A 21,812-nucleotide genomic window follows, 5' to 3' on the forward strand; every position below is an offset into this window, starting at 1 on the left:
TTTGATTTCTCTCTGACTGATTTAAAAAATACAATTGAGGATGAGAATCAAGACATTCTGATTCTGGATCTCTTTAGACTAAAAAGAAGGGATCGTACTACTGGTATATGGTCGGACTCGCAAGCGGTCTGCATTCAGAAGATGGGAGAGGATCTTCCGGATCACATCAAAATCTTCAAGACAATAGTTTACACGTCACCATTTCAAAGGTCGGTACGGCTGTGCTTTAACTGCGGCCTTTTTGGACACTTGGCAAAATTTTGTGAAAAAAATCCTAGATGTCTGCAATGCGGAAGCGAGGATCACACAAGTTCTAAAGAGGCTCTCTGCATTAAGCCAAAGAAGTGTATAAACTGCGAGGAGGAGCATGCTACCAGTGACAGGAAATGTCCCAAATATTTGAAGAATCTCGAGATCTCAAAGGTAATGGCTGTTGACAACTTGCCCTTCATGGAGGCAAGGGCTCTGGTACAGAAGAGGGAAAAAGGCTGTCCGTTCGTCGATGATCGGCGACCACCAGTTTTTTCTTCGAAGAATTTTCCTCCACTTCCTTCGAAGGGAGAGATCCAGATGTCAAACATTCCGGCTAGTCTTCAGTCTAGTCCAAGAGGAAGATCGTTTGCTGCAAGTCTTATGCATTGTGCTCCGGAAATCTCATCTAGGCTTCTGGAAATTATGGAAAGGGCGTCTGCCATGAAGCAGGTGGATGTCTTGCTGAATAGGCTGGAGAATACCTTAAAACTTCACGAGGGAACCACCAAGGAATAATGCTGAGTTTTATTTTCTTTTCTTTTGTTTTAGCGCTCTTTTTTTTATATATATAAATTTTAAGTACTTTGATTTATATCTTTTTTTGCATTACATCCCTGAGCGCATCTTAATATTTCGTAAAGTTATCTGTTTATATCTACCTTAAGGAGTTACTCTTACTATTTCTTTCACTTATATTTGTTCTCTTTATTACGCTTGAAATGGATAAATTTAGACTTGTACATTGGAATGCACATTCTGTTTTACAGCGTTTTCAAGAATTGGAAAAGCAGAGTACATTGTTCGACTGCGCTGCGATTTCGGAGACGTGGCTTAAACCGCAATTTAGCTTCATGCTGAGAGGATTTGATACGGTTAGACGAGATAGAGTTATAGGCAGAGGCGGAGGGGTGGCTATTCTGGTCAGCCACTCTTTGAAATACAGAAAGGTTTCCGTGGTGGAAGACTGTGCGGGTAAAGTAGAAGCCTGTGCGATTGAGATTTTTTTCTCTGATATGAATCTTTTTATTGTATCTTGCTATAAGCCTCCACAGAGTGGCCAAATTTCTGAGAATGAATGGGTAAGATTCTTTACTCAATTTGACGACCCTAATGGTATTGGAACTAATAGATGCATGTTTGTAGGCGACTTTAACTCTCATAGTCCGGCGTGGGGATCCTCCTTTCTCTGTCAGTCGGGTAGATCAATGTCATCGGCAATCGAGGATACAGAACTCGTTCTTATAAGCGATGGTGCCCCGTCCTTTCTGGGTAACGCCTCCTGCGGCCCCTCAATCATAGATTTGGCATTTTGTCATGCTTCCATCGCTCCCAAATTTAGATGTCAGACGCTGAACGATGCCTGGGGTTCGGATCATTTCCCGGTTTTGATTACGTCTTTGGTGAGCAAAGGTTCCTCTTTTCCCCCACGTAAGCGAATTAGGCTATATAATAAGTATACGGATTGGAAACTTTTTAGTTCAGTTATGGATAAGGATCTTAGACTCTTAATGTCATCAGAACAACCTAGTCCTACAGTTTTATATTCATCGTTTTTGGCGATTGTGGAAAAGGCTTTGGTGGAGGCTTCCCCGGGTGATCCTCGTAACCCTCCTCCTTCTCCCCCTCACCCTCCTTGTATTTGGTGGACTGAGGAGTGTGATGCTCTAGTAGCCGAGAGAAAAACAAAATTACAAACTTTTCTGGAAACAGGTAGGGCTACGGATTACGAATCTTACAGGAATCAATGTACTGTGACAAAGAAGGGTTTAAAAAGGATTAAACTTGAAGGTTTTAAGAAATTTGCAGAATCTCTTAGAAGGGATACAAATCCTAAAATAGTTTGGGACACTATGAAGAGATTTGATTCTAGATGGAATTGAACTGAGACAGGTAAAGTTGTTCCAGTTGAAAAAATTGAGTGTCCGTAATCAAATTGACGACCTTTTCCCCCCGTGGGTTCCCCCGCTCCCTCCCATCAATTCCCTTAATTCTCCGGGGACTGACCCCTTTATGGACTTACCTTTTCTTCCTGAAGAGCTTGATTGGGCTTTGGAGTCGGTGAACATTGGGTCTAGTCCTGGACTAGATGGTATTGATTACAGGATTATTAAGAATTTCTTCCCTTTAGGCAGGTCTTTTTTTCTTAAAATCTACAATCTCCTTTATGAGGAAAGTAGTTTTCCCGAAGAGTGGAGGGACTATCTGGTCTTTTTTATCCCGAAGCAAGGTTCCAATAATAAGTTCAGACCTATATCACTCTCATCGTGTCTATGTAAGGTCATGGAGAGGCTAGTGACTAACAGGCTTCTTTGGTGGCTAGAGGTTAACAAGCTCATTCCGGATTCGCAGTACGGGTTTAGGAGACAAAGAAGCTGCCTTGATAATTTGACAATTTTATATACTGATATCTTGATAGGGTTTGAGGAGAAGAGAGCTATTCCCGCTGCGTTTCTAGATGTAAAATCAGCCTATGATTCGGTTCTCTCGGATATTCTTATTGATAAATTGGCCTCTCTTGGCCTTCCCCCTCTTAGCATTTATTTATAATTCTGTCTCTTTTAGGAAGGTTTCATGCTGTTTCCATGAGGTGGATGAAAAAAGATTTGCCTATCGGGGTCTTCCGCAGGGTAGCGTTATGAGCCCCATTTTATACACTATATATGTTAGTCATATAGAAAGGTTGATACAGAATGATGTGCACATACTTCAATACGCGGACGATATTTGCCTTTACTCATCCTCCCCATCGGTGACAATCGGTATCAGAAATCTGGAACGTGCCATTAGACAAATTGAGAGGGGACTGAAAGAAATCGGATTGGTACTATCTCCGCTAAAGACTCAATTTTGCGTTTTCAATAAGACTAGAACGAAAATCAATACTCCTCTGAATGTTTCGGGTGTAATTATTTACCCTTTTGAGGTAATATCTTTCTTGGGAGTCACTTTTCATAAGAACCTAAATTGGAAATTTCACATGATGAAGTTAGAAAAAGTGTGCCAACTCAATTAGAACTCTTAAATGCTTAGGTAGGAAATGGTGGGGTTCTGATCCATGGGTACTAAGAAAAGTATATAGGGCTTTGGTCCGCTCTAGACTGGAATATGCGGGTTTTCTTATGGACTCTGTTTCTAGGGATTTATCCACAAAGTTGGACAAGATTCAGATGAGAGCGATTAGACTCGTTATGGGCTACAGGGGATCCACTCCCCTTAACGTTATGCTTGCAGAACTTCGAGAACCCTCTCTCTATTGCAGGCTCAAATACTTAGCTTTGGGCTTCCTTTTTAGAGCTTGGTCCAATGCAACACACCCTCTCATTGAAAAATTGACATACCTAAATGATATCCATCCCTTCCTATACGGGAAGCGTATGAGTAACCCCTTTTCTGAGGCATTGTCCTCCTTCCAGGAATATGTGAATCATGTTCCTCAGAGGAAATATCCGATATGTTATCCTAGAAATTTTGAGGCTCTTTTTTCTCGTTTGGAGGTGGATGAGGTTTCCGGATATGTAATTAAAAGAGATATCTCTCCATCTGACAAGTTTAACGAGTTATTCGGTCAGGCCTTGCTTTCGAGCAAGGCTATATTTACAGACGGTTCTATTATAAAAAAGGAGGGCGGGGACTCTGCTGGTTTTTCCGTTGTCCTAGATTCCGGTACCATACTCTTTAGGTCGTCCGCTCTTGGTTTCTTGTCCTCCTTTACAGTCGAATCAATGGCCATCTTAAAAGCTCTTCAGATCTGTGAAGAGCAGGGGTGGTCTGAAGCTTTTATTTTCTCCGACTCGTTGTCCAACCTACTTGCTATCTCTTCCAGTTATAAACCCTCTCTGGCCTCTTTTTTGATCTTAGAAATAAGAAATCTTCTGGTTGAATTCAAAAGGAAGAATTGGAATATAAATTTAGTCTGGATTCCCTCGCATAGAGGTATAAAGGGAAACGAGCTTGCAGATAGGATTGCCAAGGCGGCCTGTGACGATCCCTGGGGTGACTTTAGTGAAATCCCTCATAGAGAATTAAAGCGGTTATGGAAAAATGAAACTGTTTGCACAAGCTCGCGCACAAGCCTGAACTCTAGAATTAGATGAGGAAGGAACAAATAATAAAGAATCCGTTTATTGAGAGAGAGATTGCGTTTAGTAATTTATGTAATTTGAAATGGCTCGATTGGGCAGAACTATACAAAGAATACCAACATTTGTTGCATAAGAGAAGGGAAACTGCCCGAAAACCTTCCCAGTATTCGTGAACAAATTATTACATAGATTATATAAAATACAATGGAAATACAATAAATGTATAAAACACATAAAAGAAACAAATCAATAGTTATTATAGTACAGTCCTTTCCTTTTATTTATGACAAAATAAAATTGTATTCACTGATGCATTTCTTTGTTATGTAATCAGGTTCATTATCAAGGGAATATTTATAATAATGTAAGCTCATAATTTCTATTGACGTAGTCAAAATAAAACAGATCACGTAAAATCAAGAAAGGACTGTTCAATTAGTAAAGCAAATCAATCAGAATACAAAATTCACTTCAAACATAATTGAAATAGGAAATGAAATAATGTATCAATCTTTGAGTTTTAATACTAATTAATCTTAATTGGCCTTTTACGATTTACAATATAGACTGTTTGTTCTTGAGAGAAAGATTCATTTTCAGCAAATCATATATTCAGTAAAAGAAAATAAAGTATAAGAATCTCTCAATTTCTCATATTCTTAGGCCTTAGGTTTTTCAATTGACACATTAATTCACTTTAGTATGAACATAACATTCAATAATTCAGAAGTCGCAAAATACTTAGTAGAATAACTATCAAGTCAATGAGAAATAACTTTTATAGCAACGCACGGAAACGAATACTCAGTAGTTTTATCATCACGCAAGAGACGATTTATATAATTCGCAAGGAACGCATTTTCATTAAATATGTATTACAAGTGAATGTAAAGAATGTTCGCAACGTAACGTAATAAACAATAAGAGATATTGTATAATCAATGATAATGAAATAGACGCACAAAAGAAAGAAATAAAGTTTTTACTTGTCACGAAAATGGTTGCAACCGAACGATTAATTATTTACTTTACTTTAGACTGAGCTCAGTGTTACGATTTAACTGGATATGTAAGCTTAATGCAAGATTAACTAATCGGGGATTCCTTGTAAAGCATTAGACGGGGTCTAATGTAAAAGAATCGGGGATTCTTTGTGATATGTTAGGCGGGTGTCTAACTGCCTCTCTCGTACAGATCACAGGTGTTACCTTATAATTGCGGATTTAATTACAGTTCTGGTGGTAAATTGCAATGATCAAATCAAAAAGACGGTGTCTCGAACGTTCCTGAAAATGGCTTCCTTCCTTCGTTCCACGTGCCGGCCTGGCTTGCCGGGAAGGATATCCCTGGATTCCTCTCGGTGACGATCGCAGTTTAACGTGTAGGAGATTTGGGGCCGTAGGGCCAGTATTGATGAGGGATCGGAGAAATTAGCGTAGTAGTGGAGCAGTCGTGGGGTAGCAGCCTAAGTGCTAGGCTTGTGAGCGAAGGATCCCGAGTTCAAGTCCCGGTAGCTCCGTTAATTTTTCTCTGCGCTTACAGTTCAGAAGTGGGATTGTGCTCGCGTTACCTCGTTGGAGGAGAACTTGCCCGATACACCGGATACCTGTGTGTGGGTGGTGTGATTGGGAAGTTGTGGAGTATAGCTCCGGGTTATTCTTGCAGGCTTCGGCAGTCGGAGGGCATGGCACATTCGGGGCGAATGTGATGTCAGGGCTGGCCGAGCTGTAGGAGATTTGGGGCCGTAGGGCCAGTATTGATGAGGGATCGGAGAAATTAGCGTAGTAGTGGAGCAGTCGTGGGGTAGCAGCCTAAGTGCTAGGCTTGTGAGCGAAGGATCCCGAGTTCAAGTCCCGGTAGCTCCGTTAATTTTTCTCTGCGCTTACAAACGTATCTTTCGTTGATTAAGATATTCGAAGTAATTAATTTACTATGACACAAATAGAGGCAGATCACAACTTAACGACTCGATTCTCAAAGGATGACGCAATTATATATCGAACTTAGTTACAACGCACGATGTATCGTGAACGAGATCTGAGTAACGAAGCTCGCTCGCCCGGGCTGCGCGCCCCTCCCAACATGCTCAAGCATGCGCGGATCACGTGCGCCTCGCCGCCTGGGACGCAACGTTGTCGGCGCCGCTTGCGCGCCTTTTCAAAGGCCTACGTAGAATGCGCGGCTTGACCTATCATATTACAATCGCCACTGATGGCCGCAAAAAGGATAACACAATCTCTCTCTCTCTTTCAACTTTAAACAGAAACCTTCAAAGAGTCAATCGAGTGGGGTTATGGGGAAAGGATCTTCAGAGGGTCCAGATTTTTCTCAGTCTTTTATGATCACGATAACTTCAACTGTAGGACGGCGTGGTTTGATGGGGTGATTATGAAAAGAAGAGCATTCACAACTATTAATCGATTGAGATGCGGTCATACATCTCTCCGGGACAGTTTGTTTAGGTTCCTCATCGTGGACTCCCCGGACTGTCCATATTGTGGGGAACTGGAGACCCCTGAGCAAGTTTTCTGGTCTTGTTTTCAGTATGACGAGCAACGCGAGATTTTGGTAAAGGCCCTATCCAAGTTGTTTGGATACGGCCCCTTCTTATTGGAGTTTTTACTTCAAATCCCCTCACCGGAGGTGGCATTCATTCTGGAGGAGTTCATATGCTCATTGCCGATTTTCATTTGATACAAATCCTCATTTCTTACGATTTTTTAGGTAGCCCTATATCCAGTTTATGGTCCGTTAATTATGCGCCGTCGAGGTGTGCTCTGCTTAACTTGAGTTGATGTACAAGTGGTCAAATATTTAGTCGTATATTTTAGTTCGTAAATATAAATAGAAATAATTCGTGCAACTGCAAGAAATGTTTTTATAACTCTCTCTTTTATTTATTTTTATTTGTATTTTCTTCAATTTATAATTTTTAGTTTTTTAAATTTTTTAAAATGTTTAAAATTTTTATATTTAGATGTACCTTAGTTTTTAGTTTTAACAGTTATCATATTCTTAAGTGTATTTTAATAGATTGTAAATTCTTAAGCTTAGTTAATAGTTGCGGGCTGTGATGTGATGTTTAGGATTTAGACAAGGAGGGGACTCCTTTCCAATTTTTTAGGGGCTGTGCGCGCGAATGCGTGGCAAAATAATTATTTTATTATATGCTCCATTTTTAGTTAAATGTGAATTGTGATTGGGACGTCTCTATTGAGGCGTTCATGTAAATGGCCTTAATGTATGGAGCTGCGTTACAACCTAGTCCCGCTTCATGTATATGTAGACCATATGGGCTTTCCCCATGGTCCTTCTTAAAAAAAAAAAAAAAAAAAAAAAAAAAAAACACCTCTGTGTGAACACCGTGCGCGAAGGTCGATAACCTCGTAAACGTCGTCAAGTCTTGTCAAGCGATCGCACGGAAGGTCAATTGTGAAAAGCGTCGTCGAACTATTATCGAAAGAGATCGCACGGAGAGTCGATCTCCGAGAGTTGTGATTACCTGTTGGAAAATAAAGAGTACCGATTCTTGTCAAACGTGAGTAACAGTCTTCAGTTCCGTCAATTACTTTCCAATTCTTGGTATCTCCTGTTTCCTGGGTCACCCAATCGAACCATTCTATTGTAGATTCAGAACTTTGTTAATTTCGGGAAAATTAACTGGCGCCCAACTTACGTTAATTAATTGCATTTTGAGCCCCGACAGCTCTGACCCAAGCCGCGTCGGGTGAAAGGGTTCGTCAAATAAAAATCCTGTCTCAGCACAGTGAACTCTTTGTGAGACAAGGAAGATGTGTTTCTTCCACGAAAGACTAGACGTAAAGATAACACCTAAATTTCTCACTTTACTCACAAATGGTAGTGGAGTATTATTCACCATGATTGGTGGTAGACAGTTGAGATTAATTGTATTTACATGTGCTTGACTGCCAAATACAATAACCTTCGACTTAGCAGGGTTAAGCTTAAGGCCATTCCTGTTAGCATAGTCAAAAATGGCGTTAGCATCATTCGTATGTATTTGACCGGAAATGAATGTCCGGGAAAGAATCTACCATATGAAATCGTTTGTATTTTATATGAAGACTTTTGAAGTGCAATTGAAAAGGTTTGTGAGTCATTTGTTTAATTGTAATTAATTAATTATTTTTACACCATGCATTTAGCCGAAATAGATAAATTAATAAAAGTTTTTATACGGAATCGTTTGTATTTTGTATGAAGAGTTATGAAGTGTGATTAAAAAGGTTTGTGAGTCACCCAGATAATTTTAATTAAATATTTATAAACTCGGTAATTAGCCGAAATATAGATTTTTAGTTATTCATGTTAAAAGAAGAAGGCGCTAGTGTTCCCGAAGGTCCGTCTGCAATCAGAATTAATATGAACGTTTTAAAAATTATTTTATACTGAAATAAATAAATATACAGGCTAATAAGCCTGTAGCTATAAGCGATAGTTGCTAATTAAGTTTGTCACTCATATTTCCATCTTGCAGAGGACCTCCGTAACGAGATCAAAGATGTACATACACCAACTGTGCAGGGTGAAGAGGTTATCTCAAACGCCCTTAATTGGGCCACAGTCCAATTAAGAGCGACTCAAATGTCATTACCGCTAAGAAGTACTTCTTGCCATTTGAGTCAGCATGTCAGAGCTAGTCACTACGGATTGTGGTGACACAGCACTGGACTGCCTGCAGAAGTTAATCGCATATAGCCATCTCACTGGCAATGTGCCTGATTCAACGGAGCCTAACAAGCTGCTGATTGTGCGCATTGTCGAGACAATTTGCGGTCCACAGACCGATGAGAGTGTGCAGCTGCAGATTATTAAAGCTCTGCTGACTGTAATGACAAGCCAGCATGTGGAGGTATACGAGGGTACGGTACTGTTAACAATTCGTACTGTTTACAACGTTTATTTGTCGTCGCGCAACCTGGTGAATCAAACAACAGCCTGTGCGACTCTCACGCAGATGATCAACGTGATCTTCGCGCGAATGGAGACTCAGGCAGAGGAAGAGAACGTGAGGCTTGATGGGGAACATCAGCAGGAAGGTTCTGTCATAGCAAACGGCAAAACTGAAGCTGAGCTAAGCCTTAGTTAGCTAAGTCTAACTCATCTTCATGAAACTTTACGTTGCGTGCGTCTATTTAATGACGATGGATGTAGAAAGCTCTTCAAATCACTTCGAGAGGATTATCAAAAGCGATCTCCTTATATCGCATATTTAATCAGATGTCGTTAGGGATTGCTGTCGACATTAGCTCACTTAGATAGGTACTGTTTATATATAAATATCATCTTTGTATGTAATGTATAAGTAAATGTAAGATGTTTAAATGTAAGATGTCAACCGTTTAATAATATTTTTCAGATTATGCGTGCGAGTTAAGTGCGATCGGGATGCTATCAATAATCATCTTGTATCCGTTTGTGTGAGGGTATTTTTGGAAAAAAAAGAAAGCTTTTCTCCTGCGAAGAGTTTAAAAAGCTTACGCTAGCTGACGAGAAACAGGATCTCGTAGATAATTTTCTAGGGAAGGTCCACGTGGAAATGGACAACGATCCGATTTGGCAATGTACATGAATATAATTATTTATCTCGCAATTGATCTTAGCGGAGTGCTCAGAGACGTCTGAACTTGCTTCTTACTTTCAGCGGCAAGCGCCAACCAGTTAGATTTGGCGAGAGTCGTGGTGGAAAGAACCGTCATGGCACGGGTATACCACAATGCGCTCTATCTAAATGAAGATGGAGATGTATATAGGGACCAGCTTTTTCACGGTCATATCAATAAGTTGGCAAAGGTCGTAACTTCAAATCACAGGGACCTACGCATTTCAAAAGTTTATCATTACGAATGCCCCTGGTCATGGGCGCAGGCTGAATTGGCTGTGATATCGGCGTATAAGACTCCTAGGGATAAGTTGCAGTGTGTATTTTGTTGCGCGACTACCATCGTGAATCTCTTCTCCATGGCGTCGGAAAGAGGCATACCTGCTGCCGACGATCTGACTCCCGTGCTGGTCTTCAGGTATGTCATAATCAAGGTATGTGTTGTGACCCAACGGGTTTCGGGGTTCACTTGAGGGATAGGGTTACAAATGCACGTACTCGTAAAATAACACCTTAATTTTAATCGAGACAGAAATGCGTGTAGTTACATGGCTCAGTTGTGCCCGTCTGCCGGAAAAGACGAACGAGCGATCCCGCTATACATACAACGCCCTCTCTCAGGAGGGAGATTCCCGCGCTCAGAAAAAACTAGCATTACACGTATACAGTGGAGCGCGATTGGTTTAAAATAATAGAAAACACACATAACACCCTCTCCGCTAAGAAAAGAACGAAACATAAGTGGGTGTAAACGTTTTCGATGCCTACGCGGCGCACTTGTACGAAAAGAAAATAAAACATAGTAATTCGCGCAAGAGAAGAAAATTAGTATCAAGGTAACTTCTTTCTATCTTAGCTTAACTTCATAATCTCCAAAACGTGTAGGCAACTTATATGGCCTTCGTGGTCTCACAGGTTGTCTTGGAGTAGTTTCTATCGGGTCAATTTCGCATTCGGGGGAATTTTCTGGTTGCGCTGGCAACGCTTGTGGAGGAGGCGGTGTTCTTACTACTTCTGGTGATCGGTGATCCGCTTCCTCAACGTTATCCCTAACTCTTTCCTCTACTGGAGGTGTATAATCGACTAATGAATAATCTAAGTCGGACGTGTTATCATTTATCTTTACTGGCGTCTTTTCGCCAATTACGCGTATCTGATTGATGTGTCTTTTCCAAATTCGTCCATCATCTAGTCTAATCTTATAGTGTAAATTTCCTATACGCTCTAAAATTTTTCCAAACATCCATTTGTCTGCACCTGTATAATTTCGACAACTCACTCTCTCTCCCTCCTTAAAGATACAATGAGTTTCTGTTCTTTCGTTACAATTCTTCGTTTCTGGGAGTAGTAGGTCCAGACTAGAGACCCTCCAGGGAGAGACTGGCCAACACGCCGCCATTTGCATGCAAACAGGAAATAGGATTGTACGCGGCAAAAATTAAAGTGTACCAGTTTAAAATATCATATATATATATATATAAAAGTGTATATTATTTTAAATATAAAAATAACAAAACGCGATAAAAAAATAATAAAACATTACTAAAGGAATTAGAAACAGATAAATAAGTGCTCAAATATTATTCGTGTGTATAGTTATAAAAAATTTCAAATAAAATACAAATATCTACACGGTTCTACTTTGGACATTTTTCAGTAAAAAATAAAAACAAAAAGAATTTAAATAACAAATCCAGCAATAATATTTTGTTAACAGCAATATTCTTCTATTAATAACTTGTATTACTTTTGCCTTTATTAACGGTATTAAATAAATAATTTAACAGTGCTTAGCTTTTATTTAAATGTTTATTATTCTTTCTATAATTATGTACCTATTTTCAGAGCTATTATTGTATTTGTTAACAAAATATTACTTTAAGATTAAAAATAATTTTACTTGTTATAGATTGGTTAACAAAGAGCTCCCTATAATATTAAAAATAATGTAAACTTTATTGTAAAAATCAATATCTAATAAAATTATAATTCTGAAGTACAATCTATAATCAAAACTATAAAAAAAGTAAAGAACTATAAAAGAAGTAAAGATACACGAAAGAGAAATATATAATCAGTAAATAACCAAGACAGCACACATGTCCAAAAGCGGTACATAAGACGTGTAAAACATCTTTTAGACATCTTTTAAACGTCTTACGAAAAGATGGCTAAAAGACGTCTTATGTCCCGATTTTGGACATGGTGCTGTCTGAGTAATAAATCACATTATCGTTATTAATAGGTATATTTATTTGAAAAATTCCATTGATTGATGTTTTCACTCTTGCAAAATTGAACGCAATTTATTTGTTAGCTCCATCTAAAAAAGAAAAACAATTAAAATTACTTTAAATTAAATAGATATTTATAAATTAGATTTATTAATTAGATAATTATAAAGATGTTAAATGTTTATGACCATAGCACTGAAGAAAGTCTGATAATAGGTGTGTTCATAAAAATAATAAAACAAACCTAGATAGCACAAAATATCTTAGAAGCATCCTAAATATGTCCTTGGACATCCTGAAAAATGCTTCAGGATATCCTTCAGATATCCTGGAGGTCCCTAGGATATCTTATACTATCAAGAAAATTATGAATTAAAATTACAAATTTTATTTTATTAAATTATGCATTGCCATGCTTTTACTTGCAAAAATAACAGATTTATCTTGTCGTAATTTATGAGATGAAATTTTCATACGAAACATATAAAATCTACATATTATTTTTTCTTTTAAATTGTGGCACTTAGGTAAGAAATATTTAATTTTTTGACATTTTTCAATAAAGAAATGTTTTAACTTAACTCTACTATTTTTATGTTTGCTATACTTAAGAAAAACTCGGAATATTTTTTCCATCTGTAAAAAGAAACGCAATGTCGCAGAATTAAGGAAAAATAGAGAATTGGTGTGCCAAGCTCTAAGCCGTGTAAGTAGATGATAAAAAGCATTACTGCTTCTCATTGATCCAGTAGCTGAAATACATGTAATACACACTTTTTGATTTTTGAAAATACTTCTAAGTATATATCCACCAATGTGATGTATTTTATTTAAGTCTGTTTTACTCCAAGTAATTACTGTTGTATTTAAATCATTATTAATGTTTTCATAAACAGAGTTATCAATTAAGGAACTTTCTGAATCGTGGTTTACAGTCAATACATCAAAGAAATCTGAAAAAAATGATCTGTCATCTTCTTCATAACTGCTATTACTAACATTCTTCATAAATTGAGACACTGTAATTAATTTTAAATTATTTTTAAACTGAAGTGCATTAGGAATAACATTTTTACGTCTTACAGTAGAAAAAAAGTTTTCGATACAATCTTGCGTCAGTCGTGCAGGTAAAAAAAATTTAAAATTTTGTTCGTTTATCAAAATCAAACTCAAGTCTAAAACTGTAGATGTTGATAATATAACTGCAGCTTGAAATGGTTTCCAATTCTCTTTTTCTCCAACTTTTAATTGAGTAAATAAGTTAATTACCTCATGTAAAAAATCTCTAGTTTCTAAAAGTTTTTCAGGATTTAAAGAGCTAAGAGCAAGAGAAACATTTCTACTCGCCATAATATCATACCAACGCCTTAAAAAATCTATAAACCATGCAGTGGTTTGCCGAGTATAATGTTGATCATTATCTGCTAAAAACTTTAAAGAACTGACATCTCGATTAGTAACGAATAAAATAAATTTTCGCCAGTAATAAAATATAATCAGTGTTTAATGATCGGCCTGACTGGCAATATATTGAAAATTATAACTGTTGTTATAATTTTCAATATATTGCCAGTCAGGCCGATCATTAAACACTGATCGATTAATAACTTTCAATGCATTTGAAACTTTCATTTTTTGAAAGTGATCTTTTGATACTAAATTCTCCTCTCGCATATTTGGAGCTAATTTAATATCACATTCTTTATCAGCCTCTATAATATCAAATAAATGACTAGCTTTAACTTCATCGCAAGGTAATTGATATTTTATTACAAATTCATTTGGAATTTTAAAATTAAATTTTAGTAAAGCCCTACATATATTTTTTAAAGCATGTGGTACATCAGAGTAAAAAAACAATTTTCTTTCGGGGTTACAAATATGTTGAACGTAATTGACAACTTTAGAACGTCGAGACACTACATTAAATTTTTTCCACATAGATTGATTATTTGGTCCCATATCTGATGTAATTGCATGTACAACAAGACCTACGTTTTCAGCTTTCTGTATTATTTCCTCGCAAATTGACTTTAAAATATCACCACGCGTTGAATTAGCTGTAAAAAAATATGCAACTACTTGTTTCCAGCGACCGGCCAATCCAGCTAACATGAAACAAAGAGCATGAGTCGCATTTCCTTCATGTTCAGGTAAAGTTACTTTTCCATAAAACTGTCAGTAGCTACATCATACTGTTTACCAGGAGTGATGCTCATTTCATCCAAAACTAAAACGCAATTTTTATCATAATCATTTTTAAATCGTGAAACTTTAATTCGCATAAAATCGAAAATTTCATTGCAAATTCCACTTTTTAATATTAAACTCTGTAACTTTCTTCTGAGAGTACGCTGACTAGGTAAAGGATAATTTTGTTTTAATAATTCATTATAACCTGTTGTGCCACAAGTGAATTTTAATTTAAATGCTCGTACTAATGTTTCTTTACTCCAAGAAGATATTTTTTTAAGTTTATTTTGTAACAAGTGCACTTGGTCGTCGTTCAATACGCTTCTTAAAATATAAGATTTATTTTTACATACTTCTTGCTGTAATCTTTTTACTTTATTCTTTGTTCGAAATAATTCACTCTTCATTACATTTTTCAATTTATTACTTTCTTTTAATGACTGCTTCATTTTTGCTAATTTCCTTTCAAGTTTTCGCACTTGCGAACAATTACAGACAGTATCAGTGTTGCATATTGATGCTACTTCTTTTTCTTTATCAAGTGTTTCTTCTCCTCGTACCAATTCACCTCTTTCTTTGAATTGTATTTTTTCTTCATTTTCTATTTGTTCTTCTCCTTCTTCTATTCTTCATTTTCTATTTGTTCTTTTCCTTCTTCTAATTGTAATATTCTTTCATTCTGTAAATGCTCTTCATGTACTTCAGCAACATCAACAAATTCTATAATACGAAAAATATAGACAAAATTTTTACGTTAAAAACAAAAGTTTATTATAACGCAATTATTTTACCAAAATCTGCAAAAATTGTTATTTTATATTTATATTTTGATTTATAAAAACCAGTTAATAAAATAATTATTGTAAAACAACAAGTTTTTGTTATTATATGAATGATTTAAAAACATTTCATTAAATATAAGAATATAACCAGTAAATTATTAAATTTACAGATATGCACAACGCATGCCTACACATGCACACATGCGCACGCGGACATTTAAGTCAAAATCTTATTATTAAAAAATACATACCATAATTTGGAATAGGTTGTTGTATGACATAAAAGTCCTGTTCACTACTTTTAAAAATAGTTGGAATTGCTGTAGATTTTAATCTCTTTCTTCCATTACGTGTCTTTTCCCACATTTCTTTTGTGAAATGAACCTTCAACATATCATGTAAATAAAAATTTTATAAAATTTATTTTAATATTTTATAAACATCTACTTTTAAAAAGTTATAAATTTACAATTTAAATAAATTTTACTTTATAAATTATTAAATATTCTTATGTATTAAAAGAAAATCATTTAATTAAAGAAGTTGAGACTTAACTTCATAAATTATTAAATATTCTTATGTATTAAAAGAAAATTATTTAATTAAAGAAGTTGACTTATTTTGTGAACACACACATACATACAATTATATCATATAAACTAATATGTAAATAAGATTTTAACTTGAATGAAATTATAAAATAAGAAATACTGTAATTTTTAAGTATAATTAAATATACTTCTTTTCGCATGAGTATAATCAAATTCAAATTTATATGGAGATTATTTTTAAGTTTTATTAGTGGTATATATAGCAAAATCTAAATATCGAAATGACACATGACATAGATGTGTGTCAAGATTTTTGAGAAAACTGTATTGCTTAGAATATATATTCTTATGGTAAGTGATATTTTATGTATTTATTCCCAATATAAAATTAAAATTTAATATAATACTAAATATATTTAATATAATACTAAACATAGATATAAATCCAGACAATCAAATCTGTCAAAATAAATTTTGCAAAGTATCTGTTACAAATTTTGTTGGCAAAATAGCAGTAGAAATGTATTAAACAAAATCAATTAATAGTATAATGCCAGATTGATAGCAAAGCATTTGTGTCTTTCTGTATCTATAACTGAAATGTATTTAAATAAAATATATGATAGAGCCTATTCAATTTCTACTACTAATCAATTATTAAGGTATGTTGATTCTGCTGATAAAATATGAGTTTAATGCAATAGCAACGATGATACTGGATCTACTTAGGCAATAGTCAGACTTAAGGAACCTATTTTTTGTAAATGTTAACAATATTGTTATGTGTTTTGCGCAGCTATTCTATGATGTATTATACCTGTGCAAGGCACATAATGATGTCATTAACATTTACAGAATAGGTCCCTAAATCTAATAGCTAAGATTTTGTTTACTAGAAATATAAATAAGTTATAAAATATTTGTTTCTTACCTCACATAAATAAGAATTTAATGTTGGTTGATAATCACATCTGTTTAAATTTTTTATCCATATTTCTCTTCTTTTCGGATTTGTAGGAAATCTGCACATTTGGAAACGTTGTTTAGATTTTATGCACATAAACTTTTTGGATGAATTTGTGCAATATGCTGCGCAGCAACTAACCATTCTTGCTAAAATATTGTAAATAAATATATTACAAAATTGATTATGTAGGTTAGATTAGGTTAGATCATAGAAACTATTATTTTTAATATTAAAAAATAGAAAAATAATACTTTTCTCAATTAAAATTTACCTTATAATAACGTTGCACACAATTATTTTTATAAAATTCTTCTTTTTTCCTCTCAATTAAATGCTTTTCAGAGCGTAATACGGCGCACGAGAACTACGAAAAGACGCAAGATGATGTCCACCATTGAACTATATACATAAGACTGTATCTCTTATTTCCGGTTTGAATGCAAATGGCGGTAGCCAATCAAAATCGGGTTCTCCTTTTGGCCAGTCTCTCCCTGGAGGGTCTCTAGGTCCAGACGTGTGCGTATTTTTCTAGTAAACATTAATTCTGCAGAAGATTTCCCTGTCGCTGGATGAATTATATTTCTATATTGTATTAACATTTGTTGTAACGCAATGTGTACATTTGTTCTATCGCTTCGCATGCGACGTAAAGAGTTCTTTAAAGTTTGTACGAACCTTTCTGCTTGGCCATTCGTAGCCGGATTGTACGGTGCTGTAAGTTTTTGTATGATTCCATTTTGTTTTAAAAAAGATGTAAATTCAGTTGAAATGAAGGTTCTTCCATTGTCCGACACGAACGTTTTTGGAATCCCGAATGTAGCGAAAATTTTTCTACACAAATCTATTGTAGTCTTTGCTGTAATGTCTTTGACGATGTAAACTTCTGGCCATTTAGTATATGAATCTACTAAAATAAAGAAAAAATGTCCTAGAAAAGGTCCTGCAAAATCTGCGTGAACACGACTGAAAGGAGTTGCGGTTTGCTCCCAAATATGTGGTTCTATTTTAGTAGGGTTATTGCGAAAAGAGTTACAATCTTTACAATTTCTAGCTAAAGATTCTATATCTTTATCGATATTTGGCCACCAAACATAGCTCCTGGCTAAATTTTTCATTTTACTAACTCCAAAATGTCCAATATGTAATTCTTGTAGAATTTTTTTACGTAATGTTAATGGAATTACTACTCGATGACCTCTTAGAATTACGTTATTTTGTAGTGTAAGTTCGCTGGTATCTAAGTTGAAACCTGATAACTTTTTAAAATCTTTCCCTGATTTTAATGCTTTTAAAACTGTTAGAAGTTCTTTATCTTTACTTGTAGCTGTAGCTAATTCTGTAATTGTAAGTGGAAGACTGTCAATCACATCTAATTGAAAAATATCTACTACATCTTCGTTTACCTGATTATCTTTAATGGGAAGGCGAGAAAGACAATCTGCATTCGCGTGTGCCTCTGATTTCCTATATTTAATAGTATAGTTAAACCCTCGTAGAAAAAGAGCATAGTGCTGTATTCGCATAGCACTACAAATTGGTAGTCCTTTTTGGGGTGAGAAGATTTGCACTAACGGACGATGGTCCGTGATTAAGGTAAAATGTCCACCGTGTAAAAACTGATAGAATTTTTTTATGCCGAAAATAATGGCATAAGCCTCTTTGTCTATCTGGGAGTACGATCTTTGCGTTTTGGAAAGAGTTTGTGAAGCGTACTGAATAACTCTCTCCGTGCCATCCGGATATAAATGTGACAAAATAGCACCTACGCCATACGCACTAGCATCCGTGGCTAGAATTAACGGTAGAGTTGGATCGAAATGTACTAAGAAATTTGTACTTGAAAAAGCCTTTTTTGCAGCTATAAAACTTTTTTCACAATCTGTAGTCCAAATAAATTTAGTATTTTTACGTAGGAGATTATTTAACGGGTGTAGTATCACGCTTAGATTTTTAATAAAACGACCATAGTAGTTTATCATGCCAAGAAAACTACGCACTTCAGTTACATTCTCTGGTCTACGCATTTTCTTAATTGCTTCGACTTTATTTGGTTCTTTATGTAATCCATTTTTATCAATAATGTATCCACAATAATTGATTTGCTTCATAAAAAATTCACTTTTATCTAAGTTAATCCTTATGTTGTATTGTTGTAAACGTTTAAAGACTGCTTCTAATTTTTGTAAATGATCTTCCGGATTTTTACCCGCGATTCTTATGTCATCTAAGAAAACAGCTATTCCGAGCAAATCCTTTAAAATGTATTCGATCTTTCGTTGCCAAATGGCTGGCGCAGAAGCGCCTCCGTACATCAAACGCGTAGACCGGTAGAGACCTTTATGCGTATTTAACGTAAGAAGATGTTGATCCTCGGGACTAACTTCCATTTGCAAGTAAGCTTGTCGTAAGTCGATTTTCGAAAAGACCGTACCCCCAGCCATTGAGACAAACAATTCATCCGCTGTCGGAAGTGGATGATCGTCAACGACGAGCTGAGGATTTAAAGTGACACTGTAGTCGCCACAAATGCGAATCTGACCATCCTTTTTAAGGACGGGAACTATTGGCGTAGCCCATTCGGAAGTATCCACCTTTACTAGAACTCCTTCCGATTCTAATCGTTGTAATTCTTTTTCTATTAGTGGACGTAACTTAAAAGGCACTGGCCGCGATTTGCAAAATATCGGTTTCGCATTCTTTTTTAAAGTTAGTTTTGCTTGTATACCTTTAATCTTTGATATTGACGGAGTCATAATTGATTGGTATTTTTGTAAAAGCGCGTCTAACCTATTTTTATAACTAGTATCAATTGTATGTATTGAATTTACGCTACTTATGAACTCCTTAATATTATTTTCATCTTGTAATTGGAAAATCCATTCGCGACCTAGCAAAGCATTTCTTTTTTCGTTTGTAACGTAAAGATTCAATTTGTATAATTTATTACGGCATCGTACAGTCACGACTATATATCCTAATAATTTAACGGTAAGAAACTAACTTAAGTTGCGTTTGTTGAATGGGCGAATTTGGAAAAAGTTTACTAACGTGTTCCTGAGCCATCACCGACACCGCAGCACCGCTATCAATTTCGAATTTTACTTGCTTGCCGTTTACCAGAAGTAACCTCAAAAGGTACAAACGCGCGTAAGCCTAGTGGCAAACAAGCTTCTCAAAATGAAGCTTGGTTAGTTGAAATCTTGTCCCGAAATTGCGTATGTTCCAACTGTAGAATCTCTTCGAGTTGGTTTGTTTCTCGGTTGCGTTGAAAACAGACCTTTTTCAGGTGCCCGCTTTTTCCACAAGCGTTGCATTTTACATTTTTATCAAGTGTACACTTAGACGCTAAATGATTTGAACCGCACCTATAATATGTAATCGCATTAGTATTTGAATTTGTAGGTTTCTTTACATTTTGAGAAGCTTGTTTGCCACTAGGCTTACGCGCGTTTGTACCTTTTGAGTTTACTTTCAAAGACTTATCTACATTAGGCGAGTATCGAGGAGTCCGCTTGACCGCTTGTACCAGGCTTAGATCGACTGCTCCCCCTTGTAACTGTTGAGCTCCTTTCTCGGATAGTTCCATCGTAGTAGCCACCTGAGCTACTTCCTCCAGTGTTAAGTCCGCCAGTTCTAGAAGTCGTGCCTGGATCCTCTTGTTCGACAAGCCGAAAACTAGCTGGTTTCTCAGGGCTGTTTTTAAGTAATCTCCAAACTTGCAGTGCACGCTTAGCTTATGTAGTGCCGCTAAGAATTCCTGGACGGTTTCGCCATCCTTTTGTTTGCGTTGATGGAATTTAAAGTTTTCCGCTATTTCTAACGGAGCTGGATCATAGAAGTCCCTTAGACTCCTTGTAAGCGTGTCGTAACTTGCTTCGAAAGGATCTTATGGCGAAAGACGATCGCACAAGATGTCGAACGATGTGGCCCCGACGTAATGTAATAAATAAGGTACTCGGGCCTCGTCTTTAATTACGAAAATTCGAAATGCCCCTTCTAACCTGAGCAACCATCGTGACCAATTTGTAGTCGTGGAATCGAACGGCTCGATTGTAAAAGTATTTGGCACTGCTGCTGTCGCCATTTCGGTAGAGGCTCACAAAGAGAAAATGTCCGCCTCGTACTTGCCGTTTCTCGTGCTTCCTTGCTAACGGGCTTGTATCTTCCTCTAGTTATCGAGGAACCCTCATCCCATCCTCGTCGCCAATTGTTGTGACCCAACGGGTTTCGGGGTTCACTTGAGGGATAGGGTTACAAATGCACGTACTCGTAAAATAACACCTTAATTTTAATCGAGACAGAAATGCGTGTAGTTACATGGCTCAGTTGTGCCCGTCTGCCGGAAAAGACGAACGAGCGATCCCGCTATACATACAACGCCCTCTCTCAGGAGGGAGATTCCCGCGCTCAGAAAGAACTAGCATTACACGTATACAGTGGAGCGCGATTGGTTTAAAATAATAGAAAACACACATAACAGTATGCGATTGAAAAGAAAATTGTGATTTTAGCAAGAAGAGTGATTGTTAACGTGTGCTTAATTTCAGACTAATCCGCCGTCGTTGTATCGACTGTTCAATATGTAGACAGCTTTTACGGGAATCGATTGGAGGGAAAAGAACAATATTGGTGGACGCAGTTCTGCGCCGCGATCGAGTTAAAACAATGGATTAACAGTTTCTCAAGAGTATTACGATAAATAAGATTAGATTCGATGCTGGTGATAATGTAGAAATGTATCATAATCATAATTTGACGATTTCATAAAGAAGAAGACCAATATCTTGTGTAAAGCTAGCTGAACAGTTTTATGCTTCCAGTATCAATTAAAATTCTTAAATAGCCTCTTAAATAGTCTAACTGTTAGTTCTTTCGCACGTTATTATGTAACATTAGCAAAGACTGAATCAGATTATACGTAAAGTGTGGCTTTATCTTTATTTGTAACTCTATTGTACAATGTCACAGGACATCGAAAAAAAAAGAAACGTTTAGATATTCTATAATTTATGTACAATACAGAACTTATAGAGAATTGATAACCATTTAGCAGGATAAACTGTGTTGGCGTACTCTTTCTATATGCGCACCTTCCTCAAGAGCCGAGACTTGAACCAGATCCGTGAAA

The 21,812-nt window shown here is 36.3% G+C and overlaps 1 protein-coding gene and 1 long non-coding RNA gene across 6 annotated transcripts; one reads left to right on the plus strand and one right to left on the minus strand.

Annotated features, from left to right (window-relative positions):
- Window positions 1–8,425: 8,425 nt before the first annotated feature.
- LOC139821788 (GTPase-activating protein and VPS9 domain-containing protein 1-like) lies at window positions 8,426–21,743 on the plus strand. Of its 2 annotated transcripts, none has more exons than XM_071793118.1 (4): window positions 8,426–9,617; window positions 9,715–9,919; window positions 10,000–10,375; window positions 21,232–21,743. In XM_071793118.1, exons 2-4 carry the CDS (start codon window positions 9,895–9,897, stop codon window positions 21,356–21,358), a joined length of 528 nt encoding a protein of 175 aa, XP_071649219.1. In that variant the 5' UTR covers window positions 8,426–9,617; window positions 9,715–9,894; the 3' UTR covers window positions 21,359–21,743. The 2 variants fall into 2 exon arrangements, with proteins under 2 accessions (XP_071649219.1, XP_071649220.1); XM_071793119.1 differs by having other exon boundaries at window positions 8,432–9,617; window positions 10,000–10,391.
- LOC139821789 (uncharacterized) lies at window positions 12,187–21,200 on the minus strand. Of its 4 annotated transcripts, none has more exons than XR_011734336.1 (6): window positions 19,733–21,197; window positions 17,360–17,591; window positions 16,956–17,266; window positions 16,649–16,830; window positions 15,418–15,550; window positions 12,187–15,104 (listed from the first exon to the last, which is right to left on the minus strand). It is a non-coding gene; the product is annotated as an uncharacterized lncRNA (long non-coding RNA). The 4 variants fall into 4 exon arrangements; XR_011734335.1 differs by having other exon boundaries at window positions 16,956–17,249; window positions 19,733–21,196; XR_011734334.1 differs by having other exon boundaries at window positions 16,956–17,588; window positions 19,733–21,200.
- Window positions 21,744–21,812: the final 69 nt, after the last annotated feature.

This window comes from Temnothorax longispinosus, chromosome 11 (genome assembly GCF_030848805.1).
Source record: "Temnothorax longispinosus isolate EJ_2023e chromosome 11, Tlon_JGU_v1, whole genome shotgun sequence".
NCBI classification, from domain to species: domain Eukaryota; kingdom Metazoa; phylum Arthropoda; class Insecta; order Hymenoptera; family Formicidae; genus Temnothorax; species Temnothorax longispinosus.

What these genes read in the sequence shown, in the direction of transcription:
- LOC139821788 (XM_071793118.1), top strand. Translation starts at nt 9,895, where the DNA reads ATGGACAACGATCCGATTTGGCAAT. An exon ending in CAACGATCCGATTTGGCAAT is followed by an intron (nt 9,920 to 9,999) that starts GTACATGAATAT and finishes TCTTACTTTCAG; the next exon opens with CGGCAAGCGCCAACCAGTTA. An exon ending in ACTCCCGTGCTGGTCTTCAG is followed by an intron (nt 10,376 to 21,231) that starts GTATGTCATAAT and finishes GCTTAATTTCAG; the next exon opens with ACTAATCCGCCGTCGTTGTA.